Source organism: Lemur catta, chromosome 22 (assembly GCF_020740605.2).
Source record: "Lemur catta isolate mLemCat1 chromosome 22, mLemCat1.pri, whole genome shotgun sequence".
Taxonomy (NCBI): Eukaryota; Metazoa; Chordata; class Mammalia; order Primates; family Lemuridae; genus Lemur; species Lemur catta.
In genome coordinates, this window is record NC_059149.1 from 22,925,403 (window position 1) to 22,938,212 (window position 12,810).

General features: G+C 56.8%; 1 protein-coding gene across 2 annotated transcripts in view; it reads right to left on the reverse strand.

The window, feature by feature from the left end:
• LOXL2 (lysyl oxidase like 2) overlaps positions 1 to 12,810 on the reverse strand; it is a 70,986-nt gene that overhangs the window by 12,943 nt on the left and 45,233 nt on the right. Inside the window, exons 6-8 of one of the 2 annotated variants that reach the window (XM_045535474.1) lie at positions 10,599 to 10,782; positions 4,623 to 4,774; positions 643 to 810 (exon numbers count right to left, since the gene is read on the reverse strand). In XM_045535474.1, the coding sequence (XP_045391430.1) occupies positions 643 to 810; positions 4,623 to 4,774; positions 10,599 to 10,782 (504 nt within the window). Of the gene's footprint in view, positions 1 to 642; positions 811 to 4,622; positions 4,775 to 10,598; positions 10,801 to 12,810 lie in introns of both variants that reach the window. The other variant, XM_045535473.1, reaches the window with a different exon arrangement.

A 12,810-nucleotide genomic window follows, 5' to 3' on the forward strand; every position in this document is an offset into this window, starting at 1 on the left:
CACTTGGGAAGAAGAGCTGGAGTCACAGTTAGCAAAACAGGATGAGGATCTCAAAGCGTTTTCCTGTCGTGTAAACTGCTTCATGAAAATGTTTAGAGCCAGGCTGCTGAGGACTTGGGATTAGTCATTCCACGCCACAGGCAGGACACTGGGGCATGGAAGGGGGGCCGCTTTGCCACAGACCATTCGTATCGCTGCGAGAATGTGGGAGGCTCAGACACCAGCTGGGAAATGTTTCGGCCAGAGTGGGCTTTCAAGAGAGCAATCGAGGGGAATTGGGAGGTTGGGCCTTGGGCTGAGAGGGTTGTCACCGCCCTGAGGGACTGAGTTGTCTCCTTCTGTGAAACACACATCAGGACCCTCCCCAGGACCAGCTGTCAGCCCAGGGTGAACCGCAGCCTGCAGAGCGAGAGCCGACCAGAGAAACAGAGTCCAGCCCTCGTTCTGCAGCCGGGAGACAGGGGCCAGGGGTGGAGGGTGACCTGCCCAAGGACTTAGGGCTGTAAGGGGCAGGGCGTGGTTTCCTGCCTCCGGGTCCACGGCCCTGTGCCCCGTCCCTCCCACACTGGTGGGGAAGGTTCGAGGCAGAGGGGTGCTGACTGCAGGGAGGGCAGGTGCGGGTCTGCAGCCAGGGCTTCTCACCTGGAAGGCGTTGCTGGCGAAGCCCAGGCCCAGCTGCCGGCACACCACCATGGCCTCCACGATGCCCCAGTTCTCGCCGCACACCGTCCCCCAGACGAGGGACCCGTTCCTCTCCACCAGCACCTCCACCCGGCCCTCGTAGGGATTGCGGCCTCCACTCAGGCGCACCTGTGGAGACAAGGCACGGTCACCAATGGGGACAGAGGGGAGCTCCCCCACCATAGTGCCATCAGCCCCAGTTTTCCCAACCCTGAAGCCAGGCGGTCCTGCCCAGGACATGCTCAGACTTAGCAGCGTCCTCGAGAGTCCCCTGTGTGGCGGCGGCGGGGCCAGCTTGGTCTTCAGCGAGGTCCCCATCCCAGGCTTCCCGGGGCCCTAGAGGCCTCAGCAGCTGGGGGGCCCACTGACCCCCATGGAGCACCACGGCAGACACTAATGCTGCTCCCAGGAGCCTATTAGTGGGGGCTGCTCTTCCAACCAGGCAGCTGGAAGGATGTGCCCAAGTAGCCTTGAAGTGTCACAGTTCTCTGAGACCCTTCCCCGCGCCCTTTCTCCTCACCACAGCGCCTGCCTGGCCTGGTCCAGCTCCTGCTCTCAGCTTGTCCTGCGGATCCCTGCTGAGACCCTCCCAGCCTGTTTGACAATTCTACTTGGCGTCTCGGAGGAGATCCCAAATCCGAACTTGTCATCTTTTCCCTCTCCCCATAAATGACTGGGCGTGTTTGTTCCAATAAAACTTTATTTACAAAAACAGGCCTAAGGGACAGGCTTGGCCTGTAGGCTGTGGCTTGCTGGGGTCCTGAATCTATCCTGTTATTCAAGCCAGAAATGGAGGAACGACCCCTGACACCCTGTCCTCTTCCCTCCAGTCCTCCCCACGCTCCCTCGCCTCTTTCCTGGACCTCTTGCTGTCACAGATCCATTCTCGACTCAGAGGCCAGAGTCATGTTTGGAGACACCTGCTCATGCCATCCTCCCGCTTAGACCCGCGCGTGGCTTCCCCTTGCGGTGCCGCTCCCCTCTCCAGCCTTAGTGCATGTCGCCCTCGCCGTACGCTCTGACCTCCAGGCCCTCCAGCCTTTCCGTCCCGTGGCTGCCTGACTTTCCCGGCTGCGTCACACGGTAAGCGACACATTTCATGTTGCAGCCCGCTGCCACCTGTGTGGTCCTACCCCCAGGTGGCTGGCCGGGGAGCAGTGTCCTTGTCCGGGGTCCTGAAGCCAAGGCGAGTCCCAGATGCTCTGGCTGTGTGCAGAACGTGGCTGGCTGCCACACTGACTCTGGGGCCAGGAAAACATGGTCACCAAGGGCACTTCCCAAGGCTCCAAGATGTTGCCGTGGTTCTCCAGGGTTGACCAGGCCTGGAGAGGCCTGTGTGACAGGGAGCAGGCTTCAATTGTTCTAGAAGGAATCTGGGCATTCCGTGCATGGCGGGGTGGGGTGGGGGCTTTTCTCCTTTTCCAGAGAAGACCGGAGTGTACAGAGTGGCTGGCCGTGAGGTTCAAACTTGGCCCAAGACACGTCTCACCATTCCCAGATGCCCAACCCAGCCACCGGCATCTTGGAAGTCACCCAGCTTGCTGACGAAGGTGGTCTGACCTCGCCAGCGACAATGGAATCCCGAGAGGCCTGGGGTCAGCCGGGAGCCTCTGGCCTCACCCTCCGACCGCGCCACCCAATGAGGGTTCCCAGGAAGGTCAATAATTAAAGTCTCTTAAAATAGCCTGGCGTTTCCCTTTTCCTGTTTCTTTGGTCCTCGGTGGCAGCAGTGTGGGGGTTTAAAGAGGTGAGGGAAGTGTGCAGGCAGCTCAATTTTTCTGAGCACGAACAGACAAACAGACAAAACAGCACCTCCAGCCAGGGCAGGGCGGCGAGGGTGCGGGTGTTGTGATAATGCTGTGGCTGGCTGCCCGCACCTATTTCTGGAGCGGGAGGGGCAGAGGGGAGGTAACACGACCCAGATGTTGGCACGGAAGGGGGCAGGGGCCTTTCCGACTCACATTCCACACAGGGCTCGGGCCTGCCGCGGGCCGAGGTTCAGAGGTGGACTGGAGGCCATCGAGGGTGCGGCCCTGGAGGGATTAGCTCACCGCAAACCCACCTGCCACTCCCGGGCCTCCCGCCTCGGCACCTCTCCCGGCGAGGAAGGAAAGGCGGCTTGGCCGCTGCTGGGAGAGCGAGACTACTCAGTTCCAAGCCTGCCGCCTTTACGGGCCGCTCAGGAGCAAAGCCCGGCTCCTAATGACCAGGGCAGGGGCGACCCTCACCTGTTTCAGCGGAGACTGAAGACTCCTTCGGGAGATTGGTTAGGTAATCAACTAGCGAGTGACTGTCATGGACTGACTGTGTCCCCCTCCCCAATTCGTAAGTTGAAGCCCAACCCCGATGCCACTGTATTTGGAGCTAAGGCCTCAAGGAGGTGATCCAGGTCAGACGAGATCAGATGGGGGGGCCCTAATCCAGTCTGATCTTGGTGTCCTCTGAATAGAGGACACCAGGGACACGCGTGGACAGAGGAAAGGCCATGTGAGGACACAGCAGGAAGCAGTGGCTGCCGCAAGCCTGGGAGAGACGCCTCGGGAGAAACCAACCCTGCCGACACCTTCATCTTGGACTTCCAGCCTCTGGAACCTCGAGGAGACAAATTTCTGCTGCGGAAGCCGCCCAGGCTGTGGTACGTAGCTAAGGCACCAAGTCTTGGTGCTGCTGCCAACACCCTCTGCAGCCCCGTGCACCACACAGCAGCTGGCCACCACCGCGGCAGGACGGCTGGGGCAGCCCCTCAGGAGTGTCTTTCATGGGTCACTTTCCCCGTTTCCTTCCCAGGGAATAGAGTCCACAAGTCCAGGTGTAAAACTCTCCACCCTATGCTTGAGCGCCTGGAACACCTCCTGGAGCCTGGGGCCCCGGGGAAGGCGGTTTGTGTTGGGAGGGGGGAACTTCTGCGGCACGACCAGGTGCCTGGCCTGGCTCAGCTCTACTGACCATTAAACAGTTCGGGGAAACGTCACTTCCTTTGGCCGAGGTACTTCATTCTGTCCAACTTCAATCTGTCTGAAGTGAAGAGTCCCCAGCATACCAGGGCTCGTGGCGTCACCTGTTCACCCACCAGCGAACGCACGGCTTAGCCGAGCTCTGCTGGGGGGCGAATCGCACGACACATAGTGTGGCCAGGTGGTTCAGTGGTGCCTTCGGCTTGCCGCTGCCATGTTCAAGAACTGCTGTCAGGGCAGGGGCCCGGCTGGGGAACCACCCTGAACCTGGTTGTGTCCTCATTTGCTCATTTTAAAAACAAGCACACAGCATGTCAGCCCTGTGCTGGGTGTCGCACAGATTTGACCAGATTCATGGCACAGGGAAGAGCATTCAGTAGGAGCTTTAAGCATTTATTGGGCCCGTGTGTAGGACTGGACAGACCTCATGCACGGCAAGGAAGACTTCATCTTGTTGGCTCCCCCTGTGGGCAAGGTCACTCCAGCCAGGGCACATGGTGTGGGTTTTTAGGGGCCCTGTCGCAGGAAGGGAGGGGTGTGTCTCTGGTCTGAATGCTGCTAAGATTTCCTTCTCCTTCCCTCTGGTTACCCAGCACTCCTGTATTGTGCTTACATCTGCGTTCCTCTGGGAAAGGGTCCGCACATGCCCGACCCCGTCTGAGTTGGGGTCCCTCATGTCACAGGAGCTATGGACTTAGCATCCCCCGCAGAAATGACCGAGTTGCCATCACACCGTATGTCCAGTCCCAGAGCAGGGCATAGCACACAGCAGGTGCCCAACATCTGCCACTGAGGAGGGTGGCACTTACATGGATGTGTCCTCACTGGGCACATTTGCAAATGCTATCATTGGTGACAGCACCCGCACACTCTCTGAGTCCATCTCAGAGCACCCTAATACCCCCTCTAGACTCCTTGGGAGTGAGGCCGGCTGGTGCACACTTCCTGGGCCCTCAGCGTCAGTCCCCTCCAGGCGTCTGGACTCACCTTTTTCTGAAAGCCCATGGCAGGGATGTTACATCTCACGCCGGCATCTTCCTCGTGGTTGCAGCCCTGGGACTCAGCGTTGAACTTGCAGTCTATGAGGGACTTCTCGTTCCCCGTGCACTCGATCTCATTCAGGTGGATGGGTCCAATCCCTGGAGAGGGAACACAGACACGTGCTATGAAAGCTTCTGAAGGTTTTTTCTTGAATTGGAAAGAAAGTCCCGGACAATAAGAACATACCTCTCCCAATAACAAAACTCTCCCAACTGCCTCTTGTAATCAGCTCAGCGACCCAAGCCTCTTCCCCCTGTCCTTCTCCTGCTGGGTCCTGACCCTCCACACCCCAACACGCTCCAAAACCTCCCACCTTTACCGTGTCCCACACTTGACCACCCCCCTTTCCCTTTCAGGGTGAGCTTGTTGGAAGGAGCACCTGTTTTTGTTCTCGTTCCTTCCAGGGCTGGCATTAGGATCTCCCCAGTCTGTTCTCCGCCAGCCCACCCTGTCTGGGGAAAGGGCACCTCTGACCCCCGCCCCTTGTTTTTACTCAAATCCAGAGGTCATCCCTGGGACCACCTCCCCTACCCCCCGACAACCAGCCTTTTCCCACGTTCTGCTCACTCCCCCGAAATCTGGGTGCTTTCCCCCAATTTCTGCCTCCACAACACTACCCTATCAGCCCTTGTGTGTGTGCCAATCTATTCACCCCACAACAGCCCAGGAGATCTGTAATGCCTGTTGAATCACGTCACTGCCTGTCTGAAAACCCTCTGGGGGCTTCTCACTGCACGCCGGGAAAAGTGCACGGGATCCACTGTTGCCAGATGGCCCCAGGGCCCTAGGGCCCCTGTCTCTGTCCGGCCCTGCCCACTCCTCCCCTCAGCCACACAGGGCTCCTTTGGCTCCTCCATTGAGCCACACCGGCCCCTCTGCCTGGACTCTCTCCCTCCCTGCTCCCCGTGCACCCTGCAGGGACCCCTCCCCAGTCTATGTTGGGCTCCCTCATGGAGGGAGCTATTTGTGGAATGTCTGTCTCCCCCACTAGGTGGAGGACCCACGAGGGCAGGGACCCTGTCTGTTTCCCTTTATATTTTCCCAGCCAGCACGTGGCAGACAGGAAATGCCCGTGTGGGGCCTACAGTGATGCTGTCAACTTCCCCGAGCACCTGTTGCCTGTCAGCCTCTGTGCTAGGTGCTGGGGACCCAGCATGGGCAAGGCAGGCCCTGCCCTGAAGAGCTCCCAGGCCCTGGGGAGGCAGAACTTACACAAAGACTTGTCACTAATAAAGGTGATGGTCACAGCAGGTGCTCTGGAGCCCAGAGGAGGGGCCCTCAGTCCTGTTGAGGGTTCTGGAGACAGCCAATATGTCAGCTTACTGAGGACCAAAAACTAACCTCTAGATCAACCCATACGAGTAGGTTAAGAGCCAAGTTTCTATTTCCTTGGAAATTCATAAATGCTGAAGCTTCCAATTCCTTGGGATTTTGTAAAATGATAAAAACACATCGGTGACGATGGCTGAAAAAAACCAAGGACTAAGAGTGGAAAGGCTGTGACAAAGTCCAGATCCTAAACAGGGCCCTGGAAGCCAGCCAGTGCCACCACTCTTGGGTCACAGAGCCAGGCAGCAACCTGGGACCCAGCCAGATCAGGAGCTTGTCTGGTGACTGTGAGGAGGAGGATGGTAGTAAGTCTCATTTAATTGAGCACTTACTATGTGCTGGATTCTATCCTAAGCACTTGCTTATATTAACTTCATTTAATCCTCATAGCAACCCCCCAAAATTGAGGCACCAAGGATTAAGTGGCCCAATGGGGGAGCCAGGATTGAAACCAGGCAGTCTGACCCAGCACGTGACCTTGCTAAGTTTCTGAAGCTCATTCAGGAGAGAAAACTGCATGTTGGAAAAGAAGGTTTTGCTTGGGAAAGAGCTGGGCTGACCTGGTCCAAACGCCCGTGCTCTCCCCCTCCTCTGGGGAAGCTCTTCCTGTCTCCCGCCTCCTGTCTAAGAAGCTTGGCTTCAAGGAAAACCTCAAACCTGTCCTCCGAGGTGCGGTCTGAATGACCTCACTCCTGTCCAAACCTCCCCGGCATTTACTTTTCACACCTCTCGCTCAGCGGGCACCGAGCCGGGCAGTCAGCCTGAGATTGGAGTCGGCCTCAGGGCTGGAGACTGCGGGTGATGCGTCCTTAGGAAGTGATGACACCTTTCTGAAATCCGCTTTCCTCATCCAGAGGGAAACTGTAATATCTGTTTTGCAGGGCTGGGATTATGAGGAATACACACTGAGTGTCAGGTGACCACAGACCCAGTAAGGGGCAGGTATTTTTATCAGCATTATTTCCTATCCCTCGTCACCTACGTGTTCGTGTACGTTACCCCCGATCCAGGGTACTGCTTGTTTCTCCCACTCGAAGTGAGCTCCTGCAGTGCAGAAACCAGAAGTATCCACGCTTGCAAAATCAATGAATTCTTCCATTCTCGGATCCCCCAAAAGCACTCAATCAGTGTTTGTGGATTGTGAGATCACAGCGCAGGGCAGGACAGGACAGGCTAATTCAAGCACCTAACGTGCTCTAGACTCCACAATCAGTCAGTCTCCTTCCAGCCCGACTTCTGTATAAACCTGTGTGGCTCTCTAGGCTACCCGGGCACGAGGCCCTGGGGTGTTCGGGCCACTCCCTGGAAGCAGGCGCTCCCATGGTGAATCAGAGCAGGGCACAGAGAGGGGAGACCCAGTGTTTCATCACTTCCCTGCCTCACCCAGTTCCGGGGTCTGTAGGGCAGGGTGAGAGGGCCGCTGAAGGACGCTGGACCAGATGCCACCTGTGGCCTGCCCATGATGTCCGTGGGCTCCCAGTTCCTTCTGCAGACTGGGTTTCACATTTTGCACCCTTGACCTCCAGCTGTTACCTGCTCCTGGGTTCTGGACGGCCTCCCGAATCCCTCTTCCTCACCGTGCCTTCCCCACCCCACCTCGGCTCTGCTCCCCCACGCACAAACCCTGGCCCGGGTGACCACGGGGCGTAGAGCAGAACCAGGGCGCTGTGGAAGAGCCACGTGTAACCTCGAGGAGCAGCGTCATGGCCTCTGAGTGGGCTGAACGGGCAACTAAGCTGGTCACAATCAGATTTTAGAAAGCGCAAGAGAACAGAATAGGACACATCACGGGCTTCACGTGTCGTAAAGGTAAGCCTTGCTTCAAGGAATCTGTGCTTCAGTTTACGTGTGTGGCATAACCTTGCACGTGTATTTCCGACTGCAGATCTCGTGCAAAAGGGTTTTAAAGGAGCTGCTCTGTCCAATACAATAGCCACCGGCCACATGTGTCTAGCGAGCCTCGAAATGCAGCCAGTCCAAACCGAGATGTCTGCAAGTGTAAAATACACGCTGGATTTCAAAGATTGAGCACACACACACACAAATGCAAACATTCCCATTAATAGCATTTGTATTGATTACATGTTGAAATCATAATATTTTGGATATACTGGGAAAATGTATTATTAAAATTAATTTCACCTGTGTCTTTTTTTTAATGCGGCTACTAGAAAATGCAAAATGACACATGTGGCTCATGCAATCTTTCTATTGGACAGCGCTGGTCTAGCACTGAACTTCTTCACCAAGTGCTCATTCAGCTGACCCTGCCTATTCCACTGGGATGCATCCATCCATTCATTCATTCATTCATTTCTTCCTTCTTTACAATATGAACATCTCTGGAGCACCACGTGCTGGGCACAGACTCGGCACTGAGGACACAGAGCTAAAAGACACGATGGCTTTCAGTCTTGGGGGCAAGCGATGTGCCAACAGGCAGCTCAGTCCTGGTGAGGCTGCAGCCAGACAGAGCCTCGGGCACCGTTAATCCAGCCACCTCATTTCACAGTGAAGAACTGAGGCCCAGAAGGTTGTTCAAGGTCACCAGGCAAGTAGGTGGCCCCATCGGGCCAAGGACTCAGATTGCTCGCCGCCCAGCCCTTGCCCTTCCCTCTCCCTGGCTGTGAGCGTGGTCACTTGGTCTGTCAGCAGGAGCCTGGACGGAAGGCCTGACCCTGCCTGCTCTGTGACCCGACAGTGAATGTGGTACTTTTCCCTTCCTGCCCACTGGAGTTGGTCCTGCCCAGTATGGCAGAAGGTGATAAATCATCCACGGTTCTTTCAAGGACAGCATCAAAAATGCCAAATGCATTTTCTCCCAGCATTCTGCGGGCCCTTGGAAACCTTTGGCTACTGTGGGCAGTGAAATAATTAGGTCACACAGCACACACCCATGATACATGGAATGTCTATGTCATCGAGGGCTTGTTTATCCCTCAGAGTGAGTGGTCTTTGTCCTGCAGGCCTTGAGAGAACACACTGACACGTCGGTTGATCAGTAAAATGGATTTGGGGACCCTGAGGAGCTTGGTGACTAGGGGAGGAAGACTGTCATGTGGCACAATGGAGGCTGCCAGATGGCACTATGTGACGCTATTGTCCACTGCGGACCCCCACACATCAGTGCACACCCAGGAAGCTTTCACGGATTAGAGAACAGAGGCAGAGAGATATTCTGGTGTCAACAGAACAGGGCCAAAGTGGGTTCAAGGAAGAAGCCCAAATCTAAGAGTTGGAAGACAGGTTTCAGTCTTACACTGCCACCAACTATGGGGGTGACCTCAGACTTGTTCTCCTGAACCTCAAATTCTTCATCTGTTGGACTAAGAACCTGAAGTCCTCCCTGGGAGTACCATCTAGGATTCCAGAACTCTCTCCAGGCCACTGGAAAGCTGCCCTCCTTCCAATCGTGAGAGCCATTTAAGAGCTGCCCTGCTGCGGGCTGCGGCATGGGCATGTGAGAGAAAGAGCCAACCAATGGCACTACACAGACGAGCTCCACTTCTAGATGCGTGAGAGCTCTGTGCTCTTCAGTCGAGCTGGGGGTTCAGTTCAACACAGGATCCTGGAGTCTCGCACAAGGAAACCACTGCACGGGGTATCAGGCCCTGGGCGATTGAGGACTATTACCTCCTCCAGGCCGTGATCGGTGACCTCACCACAAATTCCTTTCCGTGGGGTGATGGCCCCATGTCTGACAGTGTGGAAACCTCCCCTCCTCACAGGATACACACCCACCCTGTCCGCAGCCCATTTTCCTCCCCACCCGCTCCCAGCCACAGCCCACGCTCCCATGTCCGCAGTGGCCTCCCTGCTGGTCTGTGCTGAAAAGATTCCAGGAAATGACTTGGCTTCCCTTGCCCAAACCACAGTTCTCCAGGGAGGGCTGGGCTCTCTCACTGTGTTGCAGAGTCTGTCTGGGGCGGAGACTCCTCCTCCTGCAGGGCTTGCAAGCGGGAGTGGTCTTCGCCGGGCTTATGGGGAAGGGAAGCAATCTGTCCTGTGTCTCATGGCTACAACCCTGCTTTCAACAAAGTGACCCACTTGAAAGCTCCCTGTGCTTCTGCTCTTTGTGCACATGAGAGATTTGTTCGGGACACTTGATGAAAACCAGGCCCTTTCTCAATTAGTGTCTGATGACATCCTGTTCCCGGATGTTTGCGGGGTTGCACCAGGATGGAAAAGTAAGATGGTATTTGGTTCTGTGTCCAGGGTGGTTCAGCCTCATGGACTCTGAGCTCCTCCCCTGGAGAAAGGGCCTGAGACTCCTGGCTTTCCCTGGGGCAGCAGACGGCACGGGGTTGGGAGCTGGGACACCTATGTTGGCCTATTCATTGGCTGCTGCTATGTCGGCCCACCTTGGCCATTTTCTCCCTTCTCTGGGCCTCAGCTTCCAAATCCATAAAATGAGGATTCAGTGTTTTCTAAGGCCCCTTCCAGCTCCGATTGGCGAGAGGCCTGGGATTCTCGCCCAGGCAGCAGCTGCTGAAGGGAGGAGGCCCTGAGTGCTCATGGCCGCCCACCAGGCCTGGGCTCGTGGGGCTGAGCTCCCCGTGAAGAGAGGCCCCCAACAGCCTCCCTGCTCCTTACCTTGCCCCAGCCGGGAGCCAGTGATGGCCTCTTTGGCGCTCCCAAAGCCCAGCTCTCTGCAGACCACACTGGCTGTCACCAGGTCCCACTTGTCGTCGCAGACGGTTCCCCATTCTCCGTTCTTGAGCACCTCCACGCGGCCCTCCCCGATGCTGGCGCCACCTCGCAGTCGCACCAGGGGTTGCTGAAGAGACACACGGTCCTGCTGAGTGCAGAAGCTGATGCACATTCAGCTGGCATTGTCACTGTGCCCCCGTCCCCTCCTCACCGCCCCACCGCAGGCCAGGCACTCGGTCTGGGAGCTGAGCTGTGCTTGACTGGCACATGTTTGTGGGGTCGGGGAGGAGGGCTCTCCTGAGTCAGCTCTGGTGCAAGCTCCCTTTGCAGCCCCCACGTGGAGATTCTGTCCTCGACCACTGGGGAGCCCATCAGGGACCCTCATCACTCGTCACCCCAACCCATGCTTGGCTCAAGGATCCCACCACAGCGCTTCCCTCCACCCCTCACTCCAGAGCTTCCAGCGTTAGAGCTGTAGAAAGAAGCTCCTTCCCCCAAAAGCCTGCAGATTCCAAATGGCTCATAACTCTCCCTTGTGTACGCAGAGTGCTGCAGTCTAGCGCTGCAGGGAGACCCCACAGTGCTAAGCAGACCACACTGCGGTGGTTCTGCGGGACACAGCAAAGAGAGGAGCAGCGAGCGGACAGGAGAACGGGAGGCCGGGGAGCTGGATAGCCAGCCCTAACGCGGCCGTGACTCAGAGGACAGACGCCGTAGGGAGGGGAGCCTCACTCTGGTCTGTCCCAGAGGTAGGTGCACGCCTAGCCACCCTCGGATTCTACTCCAAGTCCAAATGGGCTGACTCTTCAGAAGATGCAGCCCCACCAGATGTGCAGAGAGGGTGGAGGATTACAGTTTCGATACCCCTAATGCTCACGCACAGCCTGGAACCCTTAATCTCCTTATGGGGTGCACTGAAGTCCACAGGAGTTAAGACCCCAGTGGATCGTGTCTTGCAAGATGGGAGCTGGATCACTTGACTCCACCTTCCACATTCCCAGGTTTGCATCATTTTCCGTGTATGTCTGCATGCATGTGTGCACGTGTGTGTACGTGTGTGTGCAGGCTGCATGCATGCATCTGTGTGTGTGTGTGTGTGTGTGTGTGTGTGTTGGTGGAGGTCCAGAAGCTTGCAAGGCTTTGAGTTGTTGCCGACCCTCATTCAACTCCACACCGAGGAGTGAGGGCGACGGTGCAGCTGTTCTACGTGTGTCAGAGTCACTGCCTCCCCTGGCCTTGCTGCCCTTAGCCTGTGGCTCCCTTCACCCCAGCAATGACGGCCAGGACAAGGCGGTGTTTTCAAGCACTCATGTCCACTGGCCACACAAGGCATCAAACGAGAGCCTGTCTCTCCACCCTCAGTCACATCTCTCTCCCCCCCCCACCTGCACTCTGGGAAGGCCATGGCAGGGCGAGGTGCTGGGACAGCACCCAGATGCACAGATCCCAGGGACTGCTCCGACCCTGGCGCTAGGAAGAGCAGTGGGAGCAAAACACTCAGTGGCTGCAGGAACTTTTATTCTAGCTTAAAAACAAAATGAGTAAAACTGTTGGCTCCAACCTCTATTTTTGTCGAACTGTGACCTCCCTCCCCAAGCTGTCTAGCTGATACCAGGGGCCCCTTCCCATGGAGGTGACCATCCCTGACCCAAGCTTAACGTAGGCGGAGTGTCAAATCACCCCGCCCCAGCCCGGTAGTGGCCAGGCAGAGTCAGCTGGCCCCGGAGGGAAGACAGAAACCAAAGGAAAATGTGACGTAAGGCCGGCTCACTCTTTTCTAACTGGTTTGGTATGAACTTGATTCCTCTGCTTTAAACCGCACAGTAGAGGAATTCCAAAACAGTAGGGTCTGGTATTCTGGATGACACACGAGGGAAGCTCAGAGGCCCAGGCTAGGCTGCACAGAGGATGTGGCCATCGGATCACGTGGCAGGGGGCAAGTGAGGGTGTGCTGGCTGGGCAGGGGGCTGGTTAACAGAGGGCTGGGAAGTGGCGCTGGCCAGGCACGCCCTGTGTGCACAGGTATGACAGTGTGGTTCCCTGAGGGGACTGAGCAGGGGTCGGCCTTGCCAGGAAGCCACTCCAAATAGTTCCCTCCCCCTCTGGTTGAGGAGGGCTGGGCTCCAGGCATCCATTTCACTCCCTCAAGGCTCCG